The sequence below is a fragment of the Pleurodeles waltl genome, chromosome 3_1 (assembly GCF_031143425.1).
Source record: "Pleurodeles waltl isolate 20211129_DDA chromosome 3_1, aPleWal1.hap1.20221129, whole genome shotgun sequence".
In the NCBI taxonomy this organism is placed as follows: domain Eukaryota; kingdom Metazoa; phylum Chordata; class Amphibia; order Caudata; family Salamandridae; genus Pleurodeles; species Pleurodeles waltl.
In genome coordinates this window covers 1,897,349,282-1,897,361,943 of record NC_090440.1, presented here as the reverse complement: position 1 = coordinate 1,897,361,943, position 12,662 = coordinate 1,897,349,282, and the positions used below count along the sequence as shown (strand labels likewise).

At 45.9% G+C, this 12,662-nt stretch overlaps 1 protein-coding gene across 1 annotated transcript in view; it reads left to right on the top strand.

The window, feature by feature from the left end:
- Positions 1-4,634: 4,634 nt before the first annotated feature.
- The window catches only part of LOC138283639 (cyclic nucleotide-binding domain-containing protein 2-like), a 54,169-nt gene continuing 46,141 nt past the window's right edge, over positions 4,635-12,662 (top strand). The window contains exon 1 of the mRNA XM_069221577.1: positions 4,635-4,715. Within this exon, the coding sequence (XP_069077678.1) occupies positions 4,635-4,715 (81 nt within the window). The remainder of the gene's footprint in view (positions 4,716-12,662) is intronic.

Here is a 12,662-nt window from a genome sequence, read left to right as displayed (position 1 = left end):
TTGAAATAGAAATGCTGCTCATTTTTATTGAGGTATATTTACACATAAATCTTCTATAATATTTTAAACAAATCACTTAGATCCCCACTGAATGCTTGTGTTTAACTATATTGATGTCGACAATATCGACCCACAAAAATATCTCTCCCACTATATTGCCTACCAAATCATACGTTTACTCTTCACTCTACATTTACTTACCTTGACAATGTAATTATAGGAGGTGAAATATGTAGAGTGCCACCCGGCCTCTCCGCGACCCATAGTTACAGCAACATGCACCCTGGAAGACAGGCTTCAGCTGAAGGATATAAATGCAGGGGGTTGTGCGATGTTCGTGACCACGCCCGAATAGTATATGCTGTTTCTTGTGTGTGCTTACTTGGAAGGTGCCAGGCCGTCACCACAATGCCTGCGTACCTCTACAATACAGTGACTGCAAATACTTTATCATGAGATGTATCACAGGTGCTATAGTAAGTATATACTCAAAAGAATCCACAGTGATTCAGATATAGGCTGCACGCAGTGCACAAGTCGGGGGTAAGTGCGGGCACACAGCGTCCGCCCATTTTTTCACAAGGTGGATGCCGTCTGTAGTGTTTGCCTGCGTTCTGGCAAACCCATTATGGCTATCCCTAGTCAGAGTGAACACACCCCTCCTCTGCGAGGAGCCGTGGTAGTGTCGCTGTGACGTCTGGCCGAAGGGTTTATATAGGAGTCGCGTGGCGGCGCAAAAGTTAGTTAAAAAGGGCGGAGTATATGCAGGTGAAGAAATAAAGACGTGCTATTTAAATTTAGTTCGAGGCCCAGTGTCATGTATTGCGGGACCTTACACTACACCGTCTACCATGCTAAGTAGTTGTGTCGCACTGTAATATACTGAACTCGTCCCAGTGTGATGTTTAAACACTGCGACGCATTCAGCAGAGCCTGCATGTTGTCTGCTTTACTGCTGAGTAGCAACGTGCAGGCGGCAAGGATGGGGCTTTTTTATTTTAAATTCGAGCTGCTGCCAAAACAAAGGCCAAAGTTAAGTGGCCATTAGGTCTCCTTTTGTTCTCGCTGGAGCTGTGTGGAGCTTCACATCTACCTGCAAATGCAATGGAGGGGATACAAAGGCACACAGCTTGTTGTGACTTCACAGGTACTTGAGAGAGGCATAATTGTTACTTTGGTCAGTCCCTGGATATAAGAGATATGCATGCACAGTAAAAATGTCAGATATGCTGGTCTGTTTCTGTATTTACCCAAATAGCAATTTAAACATCACTATTTTGTTTTCTTTCTTTTATAGTGCGACTTATCCCAGTTCAGAGTGTCAGTGCTTTATGTCATATGTACAAATTATTCATTGACCATAAATCATAAAAGTATAAATCTATGTACAGGATGTGTTACATAGGATAGTGAGGGTTACAATGTGTAAGAGTCACATTTCCTTCATAGCTCACTCTGCTATATTAGAAGGATTACAATTTATGAACTGCAAGTAACAAAAGGATCTCCATGTTAAAAAACAGTAGCCCACATAGTTATCTACATAAAATAAAAATCTCTCATGATGTGTGTGAAAATGTTCATCCAGGGAAGAAATCCACACAATAAATTAACATTGAAGCATAGTTTATTGCAGTAAGTGAAATTCCAGCCACAGTCACAGTCCCTGCTTCCTCCATCTGTCCCTTCACAGGTCTTTCTTCAATAGCCCACATTCTACTCAGAACCCTCAATAAAGATGAGCTCACCATAGTAACATTAGAGTGTTGCAAAAGTTAAAGAAACAACTATGTACACTTTACCACACACCTCCCTCCGCAATAAAGAAAAAGAGAAAAAAAACAAAAACACAACCCATGACTGGAAACAGAAACCCAAATCGATAAAACAGTTCATTAACAAATTAGGAAATTACTCTTTTCAACTTTTTTTTACTTCCCCTAAATAATTAAAATGATAAATAAGACCATCATCCAATTTTGCAGCTCTCTTTAAATTTTCACCACAGTGTAGGTTGTGCTGAATTTTGAATCCCTCCAAATTCTTCTGGGACCTTAATCTTGACCAAGTGTCCCACATTTATAGGCAGGGCCGGCTTTAGAGCTGGTGGCGCCCTGTGCGACAATCTTTTTTGGAGCCCCACACTCCATGACCACCTCCTCGCATTCACTCACTTCCACCTGGCAAATGGGCCCCTCATCTCTCAATAGCCCCCCTTTCACATACATTAATTTGTTGTAAACCACTTGTAAAGGCTGGCTTTACTAATCCACTGAGTTATCCACATAAAATATGCCTCTGTTCTTTGCAGCAGGCATATTAACCCTCTACGCTTCTTTATGGTAAGTCAAACCTGCGCTAGATAAAACTCCCATCTCTCTCCCTAGCAGGAACATTAAGCAAAAGAGGAATCTTGACATTTTCATTGTTTCCTGAAGGCTGGACGCACAAGGAACTTCTTAGCAGGTGCTTTTAAATCACACGTTTTGTAAGTTATTGCTAAACAGAGAGCCCCCCTGAGGTTAGCACCCCCCCCCAATCCAGGTCAGCACCCCGTGTGACCGCACCACTCACACCACCCTAAAGCCAGCCCTGCTTATAGGTAAAGTTTAACAGGTTCACGTCCATCATAGTTCACCTTCCTTTCATGTTGTAACTTTGCTTCTCTCTGTCTGCTTTTCTCCATCAATTCATCAACACCTACCCTGCCCTCCTTGTACTTTCTTATGCAAGATGGATCTATCACAGTATATGGTTTCCATTTTTTAAGTAATACAAAGGGACATACTCCTGTAGTCTAGTGAGGAGCAAACCTATATTCTTCTACCCGCAATGCCGGGTTGGAGAGAACCTAGTGTGCATGTGTGTTTGGCCAGCCCGAGATGGCTGGCCAAACATACATGCGCACTGAGGGGGAGTGCTGTGTACTCCCCCTTTGTGCTCGCCACAGCCCCATGGCTCCGCCCCCTTTACTATAAATTGATAATAAACAAGTTTACTATAAAACGATAATAAACAAGGTCTATTATCGTTTTGCAGCTGATGGAGTGTCAACCCTACCTCAGGCCACCTGGAACTCATGTCCATAACAACTAACAAGTACTTGGAGAATCTTTCATGTAAATAGGCCCTAATATATCAAACACAACTTTATCCCATACCTCATTGGGTGTGTCATGACACACCATAGGTGATGTTCTTACCTCCAGACTCTTATCACTCATCTTGCATTCGCACCAATCACAAACCAACCTTTCAACCATTGCATTCATCCCAGGTCACCAATAAGCACATCTGCGTCGTTTCTTAGTTTTGCTGATACCCTGATGACCCAAATGAACAAAACGGTTTTGTGACACTTTGGGGTGGAACCAATCTGGAGTCTCGCATCAGAATGCCATCATTAACTGATAACTTGTCAACAATCTTACTAAACGCAGAAAACTTCTAATTTTTCTCCAACTAACATCTCCTGTCTGAACAAACTTGAGCATTTCTTTGATCAGCTCAACATTATTTATCTCACCCTGCCACTCAGCTTCTGAGACACAACCCATAGTCACACTGCACACCTTTATTTAATCATCTTTCCACCAAGATTCAGAATCTACTTTAGATTCAGAATCAACAGTAAGCCTTGACAAACAGTCAGCAACTTTGTTGTCTACACCAGGTAATTAGGAAACTTCAAATTTAAAATCTTGCAAAGCAATCACCCACTTGCATATTCTGGATGAAATGCAGTCAAGCCCCTTTCTTTCAAATACTCCCTGCAAATGTTTATGATCGATACATACCGTAAATTTCACACCCCACAAGAATTGGCAAAACCTTATTGCCCAATACACAGCAAGGGCCTCCCTCTTAATTGTAGACTACCTTGCTTTGGCCCCTCTCAAAGACCAGGATGCAAACGCTATTGTTACAACTTCCTTGCCATGTTTTTGCTCGAGAACAGCTCCAAGCCCCTTTTCAGTAACATTAGTGATGAATGAACAAGGCAAACCAGGCACAAAACCTTTTAAGAATTGAGCAGAAGTCAAAGCAATTTGATATTATCAAATACATCCTGACACTCATTTGTCCAAATAAACTGAACACCCTTTTTTAAGAGGCTTCTGATGGCAACAATGCAACTTGCAAAATATGGGACAAATCTAGAATAGTACTCAGCCACACCTACAATTGCTTGAACATCCTCTTTCTTGATAGGTTTGGGCATTTTGGGAATTTCATTCACAAGCTTAGCCCTTGGTTTCACTCCCTGACTTGAAATAACATGTCCTAAATATGTTATCTCAGATTGGGCAAACTTACATTTACTAATCTTAAGGGTCATTCCATCCTTATAAAAAATGCTAAGCACTTCTCTGAATTTATCAACATGGTCAATTAAATTATCATTAAGACCCTCATTAAGACATTGGCTGTAATGACCGCCTACCGCTGTGGCGACGGCCGCCAAAACACTGTTGCCGCAGCTACCTACTGTCCGCCATATTATGACCGTCAGAAGGCTGGCGGAACTCCGGCTATGGTCATGGCGACGGACTGCGGTAAGGTGGCGCTGCTGCCAGCACCAGCACCACGCCAGTAGACCGCTATGGCCATGATACGGCTATCCATGATACGGCATGGCGGTGTTCTGCTGGCAGACGCTGCTGCTGGCAGCAGCGCTGCGCCCCATCTCAGGCCGGAGGACCCCCTGCAAGCAGGTAAGTCAGGTGCTCTGACAGGGGAGAGGAGTGGTGGTGCTGTCTGTGTGTGTGGGGGGGTGTGTATGTGATTGTGTTCGTGCACGCGGGTGTGTGGCGTGTGGAATGCGTGTGTGCATGAATGGGTGTGTGTGCGTGTATGTTGTGTGGTGTGAATGCGTGTGTGCTAGAATGTATGTCAGTGTGTGTTGATGTATGTGTGAATGAATGTATGCATGGTGGGTGACTATAGGTATGAGTGTGTGTATGCGTGTGTATGTTGGTGCGTGAATGTGCGTGTATGTCGGGGGGTTGGGAGGGGGAGGGTTGGGGAGCAATCTGGAGAGGGGGACGGGGAGACCCTGGCACTGATAGTGCCTACCGCCATGGTTTTCGTGGCAGTAAGATTGCCACAAAAACCATGGCGGTAGGCAGGGTCATTATCCCGTGGGTGGGACGGTGACGGCTGCCTGGCTGGAGACTGAAGTCTCCAGCCAGTCGGCTATTACCACCCTGGTGGACGGAGTGGTACATTGGCAGTTTGGCTTAAGCCAAACGTCAATGTCATATTTTGGGGAAAGGTACCGCCAGCCTGTTGGCAGTACCTTTCTCCAAAATACCACCGTCCGCAAGGGACATAATGAGAGCCTAAATATCAACACATCATCTTGGAAGAATTTTACATTCTCCACTCCTTTTAAGAGATTTGTCATGAGTCTTTGGAATACTGATGCTGTGGAACATAAACCGAAAGGCATTCTATTAAAACAAAATACCCTGAAAGGTGTCACAAATGCTGTTGGATTTTTTGATTCCCCACTTTATCTGACCTGATGATAGGTCGAAATCAAATCATGTGTGGTAAAATATTTAGCATTCTCCAACAATGTGACCATTTCCATCATGTTTAGTAGAGGAAATTTATCCTCCACAACATCTTTATTGAGATGGCACAAATCCACACAAAGTGGAATTTTGCCTGAAGCCTTCGCAGCTACGACCACAGGAGCCAGCCATTCAGAAGTTTCTATGGCCTCAATAATCCCTTCAGTCTTAAGTATCTCTGGTTCCTTTTCCACAGCTTCATGTAGACTTAAAGGAATGTTGCGCAGTTTACAAGTAACTGTGACGGCTCCTTGTTTAATTTTTCATACACTGAAGATATCCTTTAATGCATCCAACTTTGTCAGAAAAGATATTGGGAAATTCACTCTGCATCTGTTCAGCTAAAGTGTCAACCTTTCTGTCCTGTACTGGCTGATACATATTGAGATCAAGAAATGTCCCCAATAATTTCTGATGTGACCAGCTTAAAATGGAATCCCCCTTGATGGAACATACAGTTTCCCTTCAGCTTTATTCCCCTGGAAATCAAATTCAGCTTCAAAGTATCCAACCAAATCAATAGGCTTGCCACCATTACTTTAGGCAGTTATACCTGGTGGTATCAAAACCTCCTGGAGACTGGGGTCATTCTTTACCCACAACTCCTGTCTTACTTTTTCTTTTCTACATTCCAACATAAATTGATCCTGGATATGCTCCTCAGTATTCTCTCCAAAATGACACTGAGCACCAAATTTCCTAAGAGCAGTAACAAAATCTTCGACAGACTCATCCTTATTTTGCTTTTTTTCCTAAAATAATACCTTTCCCAAATTATAGAGATTTTGGGTAAATAGTTTAAATCTAACTTTTTCAAAGCCTTTTCAAATTCAATTAATGTGTCATCATCCTCACTAAGACTTGGTAAATATCCATACACATCCTGACCCTCCGCCCCCAAGCAATGAATTAGCATGGAACGTTTTTTTCTCTGGAGACACATTTGGTCCACATACCTATAATAAATTATGAACACTTTTTCCCACTTTGACTATGTTTGGGGTGGATTCCCTGCCGTAGAGAGAAAGAAAGGGGGTGCAGTTACATTTTGCATATTGCACACATACAAACTGAAGCAGATTCACTATTATTAATATAGAAATAACCAAAGAAGATATATTAACTGTATAAAAAAACTATACTTATATCAGCAAAAAATGATATGCTTCAAGTAACTAAATAAGTTCAGCTATAAATGACGGTAACACCAATGCGAGCAGAGCTCCCAGTGAAGTGTAAATTATGTTCCTTTAGGAATCAAAGATAACGGCGATAACTGCATGAAAAAAAGCTCCCAGTGCAGCGATAATTATGTCCACTTGTTGAAAACTTCTTCGTGACGCATGAGGATTTCTCCTTATTTAGGCAAAGACCGGAGGCCTCCTCAAATAGATAAGGAAGCTCAAGGGCGTGTGATCCCGAGGCCGCTGGATCTGCGAGATACAGGAGGACATCATTGGCATGCAGTGCAATTCTTCCCGGCCTCCTGTCATTTTTGATCGGTAGGTGGGATGCCCACTAGTAGAAACGGATGTCCACCGCACCAATGCCCCCATCATAAACCGAGCAGCGACATTTACTCTGGGCGATGCGAGGAGGATGGCCCCTCCAAAGAAGGGATCGGAACAGCGCCACCACCTCATTGTACCAAACCTTGGGAAATGGAGTGGGAAATTTTGTAGGATGTATATGAATCAGGGCAGTACCATCCTTTTTATTAAAGCAACCCTACCCAAAAGATTTAAGAGGGATATTTTGTCATGCCTTCAGGGTGGTTTTGGTCCCCTTCAGGAAGGGTACCAGACCAAGAGCATGGGGAAGTTAGGTTACACTTGTGATGTGCATTCCTGAGTATTTAAAGCTGAGGCGATGGATGGGGATGCCCACCCACTAGTCACTCGCTGCGCTACTCCTTCACAGTGGAATAAGTAGAGATTTCTCCTTATTTAGGCGAAGACTGGAGGACTTCTCAAACAGATGGGGAAGCTCAAGGGTGTGTGGACCCAATGCCGCTGGATCTGCAAAATACATGTCCTAAATACGTTATTTCATATTCGGCAAACTTACATTTACTAATCTATAGGGTCATTCCATTGTTCTCAAAAATGCTAAGCACTTTATTAACATGGTCAATTAAATTATCATTAAATATCAACACACTTATAGAAGCAAAAAATAATATGTGTCAAAGAACTAAAAAGTTCAGCTATAAATTAGAGTAACACCAACGCGAGCAGAACTCTCTGGGAAGTGTAAGTTATGTTTCTTTAGGAATCGAAGATAACGGCAATAAATGCACGAGAAAAAGCTCCCAGCACAGCGATAATTATGTCCACTTGTTGAAAACTTCCTTGTGACGCGTTGCTTAGTAACGCGTATGCATTTCTTCTTCATTAGGCAAAGACCGGAATCCTCCTCAAATAGATGGGGGAAGCTCAAGGGCGTTATCTCAGCTTGGGCAAACTTACATGAGGACATCATCAGTATACAGTGTGATTCTAACTTAACATCAGAGGCCACATCAGCGCCAACCCTTCATCTGTGCATCGCATTGAATCAAACGTGTCAAAGGCTCAATGGCCAAAGCAAAAACGAATTGGGAGAGGAGACAGCTCTGACGGGTGCCACACCCGATTGACAATATGTGGGATAACTCCCTGTTAACCATGACCTGGGCCGTCGGGTGGGAAAATAGAAGAGATACCATCGCCCGAAAATGGGCCCCAAATTCCATCTGGCTAACCACTGTATCAAGTTAATCCCAATCAACCATGTTGAATGCTTTTAAAACTTGTAATAAGGCCATAGCTTCTTTGATTTCACCAACGGGGGCGAGGGCAAAGTGCAAACTTCGTATGTAGTGCTTAGTGCTGCAGTCTTACATGAAACCACATTAGTCTGGGTGCACAATGGAGCTGATAACTGTCTGAAGGCTGGTCTCCAATAATTTGGCATAGATTTTGACATCAGCATTGACCTTGGAGATAAGACCCGCAATCTGTGGACTACAATACTCAAGAGTGCACCAAGAAGAGGATAGAGGAAAGAGAGCATGGGGAAAAAGGGGCTCGCTCCAGTCTGAGGCAGCCCAAGCACCAAATTGCACAGTACAAGCATCTGTCTCCCCCTTGACCCATTTGCCCTGGTCAGGGACAGCACAAGCAGTCAGGGTGAGATGTGCAGGACAACAACTGTGGACAAATGGTCTGGGTCTCTAACCCCCCAGACCTGCAACCCTCAGGCCATCCCCACCATTCCGTGGATGACAATACTGCGGCTGCCGGTAGGACCAGGGCAAGCTATGGGTCGATGAGGGCTCCACCAATCCACACGCCTCACAAACAGGGCACTACCACCACAGTCCAAAATGATCCAGGATCAGCTGTCCACACAGGAATATTGGTGCCAGAGAAAGGAGTTAGAGGAAAAACATTCAGCAGTCACACTGCCCGAAGGTCAATCTTTGTTATGGTGGATTATAAAGAGAAATAGCTTCCTCATTCTTATAAGCAAAGTCAGGGTGCAGGGAAGTACATTCTTTCTTGGCATGGTTACCCTCATTTTCTGCCTGTTGTCAGTGAGTTTGACTGTGTTCACTAGGACTCTGCTAACCAGGACCCCAATGATTATGCTCTTTCTCTTCTAACTTGGTAACTAGTATCATTTTCACCCCACATTTGGCATACCGGTGCCCCCATGTAAGTCCCTAGTATATGGTACACAGGTACCCAGGGCATCGAGGTACCAGGGGGTTCCTTATGGGCTGCATCATGTATTATGCCACCCATGGGGAGCTCATGCAAAGTGTTCTGCAGGCCTGCCATTGCAGCCTGCGTGAAATGGTGCATGCACCATTTTTACAATAGGTCACTGCAACAGGTCACTATAAGTCATCCCTATGGCAGGCCCTCCTAGCCCAGAAGACAGGGTGCAAGTACCTGTGTGTGAGGGCACTCCTTCACTAGCAGAGGTGCCCCCACAAACTCCAGTGCCATTTTTCTGGACTTCTTGAGTGCAGGGATGCCATTTTATATGTGTACTGGACATAGGACAGTACCTATGTCCAGCTACATAATGGTAACTCTGAACCTAGGCATGTTTGGTATCCAACATGTCGGAATCATACCCCAATACTGTTGCCGGTATTGGATGTGTGATTCCATGCGCTCTGGGGGCTCCGTAGAGGACCCAAGCATTGCTCCAACCAGTCTTCCAGGGTTTTCCAGGCAGCCCAAGCTGCTGCCACCCCTCAGACAGGTTTCTGCCCTCTTGCTGTTTGGACAGCTCAAGCCCAGGAAGGCAAAAAAAAGGATTTCCTTTGGGAGAGGAGGTAACACCCTCTCCCTTTGAAAATGGGTGTTACGTGGCTTGGGAAGGGTGACCTTGAAGGGCACTTTTGGTGCCCTCCGTGTATAAACCAGTCTACACCAGTTCAAGTACCTCCAGTACCTGCTCTGGCGTTAAACTGGACAATGGAAAGGGAAGTGACCACATCACCACCCCAGGGGTGGTGCTCAGAGCTCCTCCAGAGGGTCCTTGGGTTCTGCCAATCCAAGGTAGGCAGGGATCTCTGGGTTCATCTGAGTAGCGAGGCCAGGCAGGTGACATCAGAGCCCCCTCCTGATAGGTGGTCACCTAGCTAGGTGAGCAATCCCCCTTTCAGAGCTATTTAGGGTCTTTCTCTTGGGTGTGTCCTCAGATTCGGCTTGCAAGATTCCAACAGGACTCCTCTGCAACCTCCACTTTTACTTCTAGCCACTGGAACTACGACTGGACCCTCTAGGAACCGACAATCTGCATCCACGAAGAAGACTCTTCTTGCAACATTGTTTCAACGGCTCCTTCCAGCTTCTGCAACATTTGCCCAGATGTGCATCCTCTGAGGGTGGTAAGTCTTCAGTTTACACGAGAAGGAAGAAGGAATCTACTTGGAGTGAAGGAGTCACTCCCCATGCATCCACAGGCACCTATTGTAACAACGACCAGCTGCGTGGATCTCCTCTCATCCTGAGCTGCATGGATCCTGAATCACAGGTGGTGGTCCGGAGTAGTCCACTTGGTCCTCTCCACCAGCTATCCAACTTTGGTGGAAATAAGCCCTTACCTTCTCATGCAGGACAGTACCCCTGTGCACTGCATCTCTTGCAGCTGCCAAGGTTGTTTGTATCTCCTCCAAATGGACTTCATGCTACATACAGCTCCAGCCTCTAGCACTCCTTCCTGCGATGCACAGCTCTCTGCGTGGTTTTCCTACGGCATGGGGCCCTTCTTCTCTGTGCGGCATAAGCTTTTTCTGCAACTCCTGGCTCCCTGCCCTGTGGGACTCCTATAGGTGCTGCCTCTGCTCCTGTGGGCTCTACGTGTCACTGAGGGTCCCATCTGACTCCCCTCCTGGGATGAGTCCTCCTGTGCCTTGCTGGTCCACAGCAGCACCACTTTCCCAAACCGCGATATTTGCCTTTGCAAAAGCTTGTTGGTGGAATTTCTGCACCAACACCTGTTGCAAACTTCCTTCCAGCGTGGGACATCTTCTGCATCCCTAGGGAACTCTTCTCCAGCTCCAGGACTGCAGTGTTGACCTTCTCTTCATCACCATCTCCCTACTCCTGCAGGTACATCTGGGTGGGTAGTAGCCCCTACTTCTCCTGGACTCAACTGTGACTCTTGGACTTAGTCCCCTCTCTCCACAGGTCTTCCTCTCCAGGAATCTAACGGTGGTTTCTCGGGGTCTTGTCTGGCTGTTTTTTTTTGTTCTTTTCCTTCCTTTTGGGTGGTTTGTGGAAATTCCAGTAATTTACTCCTGTTTCCCTGGTCGCTGGAGGGTACTGTGTTACTTACCTCTGTGGTTTTCTAGTACTACCAGCTCCACTCTACACATTCCACTTACCTAGGTGTGGGTCCTGTGTTTGCATTTCATTATTTTGTATATGGTTTGGGCTCCCCCTAGGGTCACTATTGTTTATTTGCAACTGCACTGTTTTCTAACCTTTTTTATGCCTATTGCTGTTCACTAGTGTATATATTTAGTGTATTACTTACCTCCTATTGGGGGGTTGCCCTTCTAGTACATTGTGGAATTGTGTGACCAAACATAAAGTACCTTTATTTTTGTACAACTGAGTGTTTTCTTTCATGAGTGCTGTGTGACTACAGTGGTTTTGATGAGCTTTGCATGTCTCCAAGATAAGCCTCCACTTCACTAAGAGGGGATATCTGGACCTGGTATGAGGTGTAAGTACCTTGGATACCCACCAGGCCAGCTTCCGACACAGGGGGAAAAGAATCATGCAGAGGTCTCCCCTGTGTATGACTGTATGGAGCCACCTACCAGGAGCAGTGCAGATCAGATGCAGAAAGAGAAGTCCAGTAGGTCTCTGTGAAAGGAGACAGAAGTCCAGGCATGCAGAGTAGTGCCTCCAGTACTGCCAGGCAGCAGTGCGACCCACGTCTCCAAAGCGCTGCCTGGGCACAGCCACAAAAGAGGAACAGTCATAACGCCATGCCTGGAGGTGGCTAGCCCCAGGTGGCAAAGGCCCCCCTACAAGTTCAGCTACTGGACACCCCCAGGGCTATCCACGGCCACAGGTATGCAGAGCAGTCAGGGCCAGCGTAGGAAGGCGGGTTGTGGGCTGCCAGAGAACACCAGCACATCTCCAATGTGGGTGTTTGTATCGGTGTGGCCAGCAGCTCGCCTGGGCCAGAGAAATGTACGACCAAGCAGGAGACAAGCGGCGCATGTCGAAGTCAGCCACCCTCCAAGAGTGCGACCAGTGTCGAAGCCCTGGGAAGTCACGGCCACAGCGGTGATGATTGTGTAGTGTTGCAATTGGAGGTCGCATAGGGGGGTACCGTGTGTCAAAGGCCCCTTCCTCAACTGTGACTTCCGGTCGTCTCCAGGGGCCCCAGCGGCTGCTGGTATGCTGGGTGGGGCAGGGGGTGGTATGGAAGGCCCGTTCATGGGCTGCTAAAGAGATCCAGCTTGGTCCCCATGCAGTTTCAGATGTCAGTGGGGTCCTCGGTCCCCCTGTCGCCTCCTGGGTGGGGTTTCCAGGCCAGAGGTCAGTAAGGCCGAGTAGGAGGCTG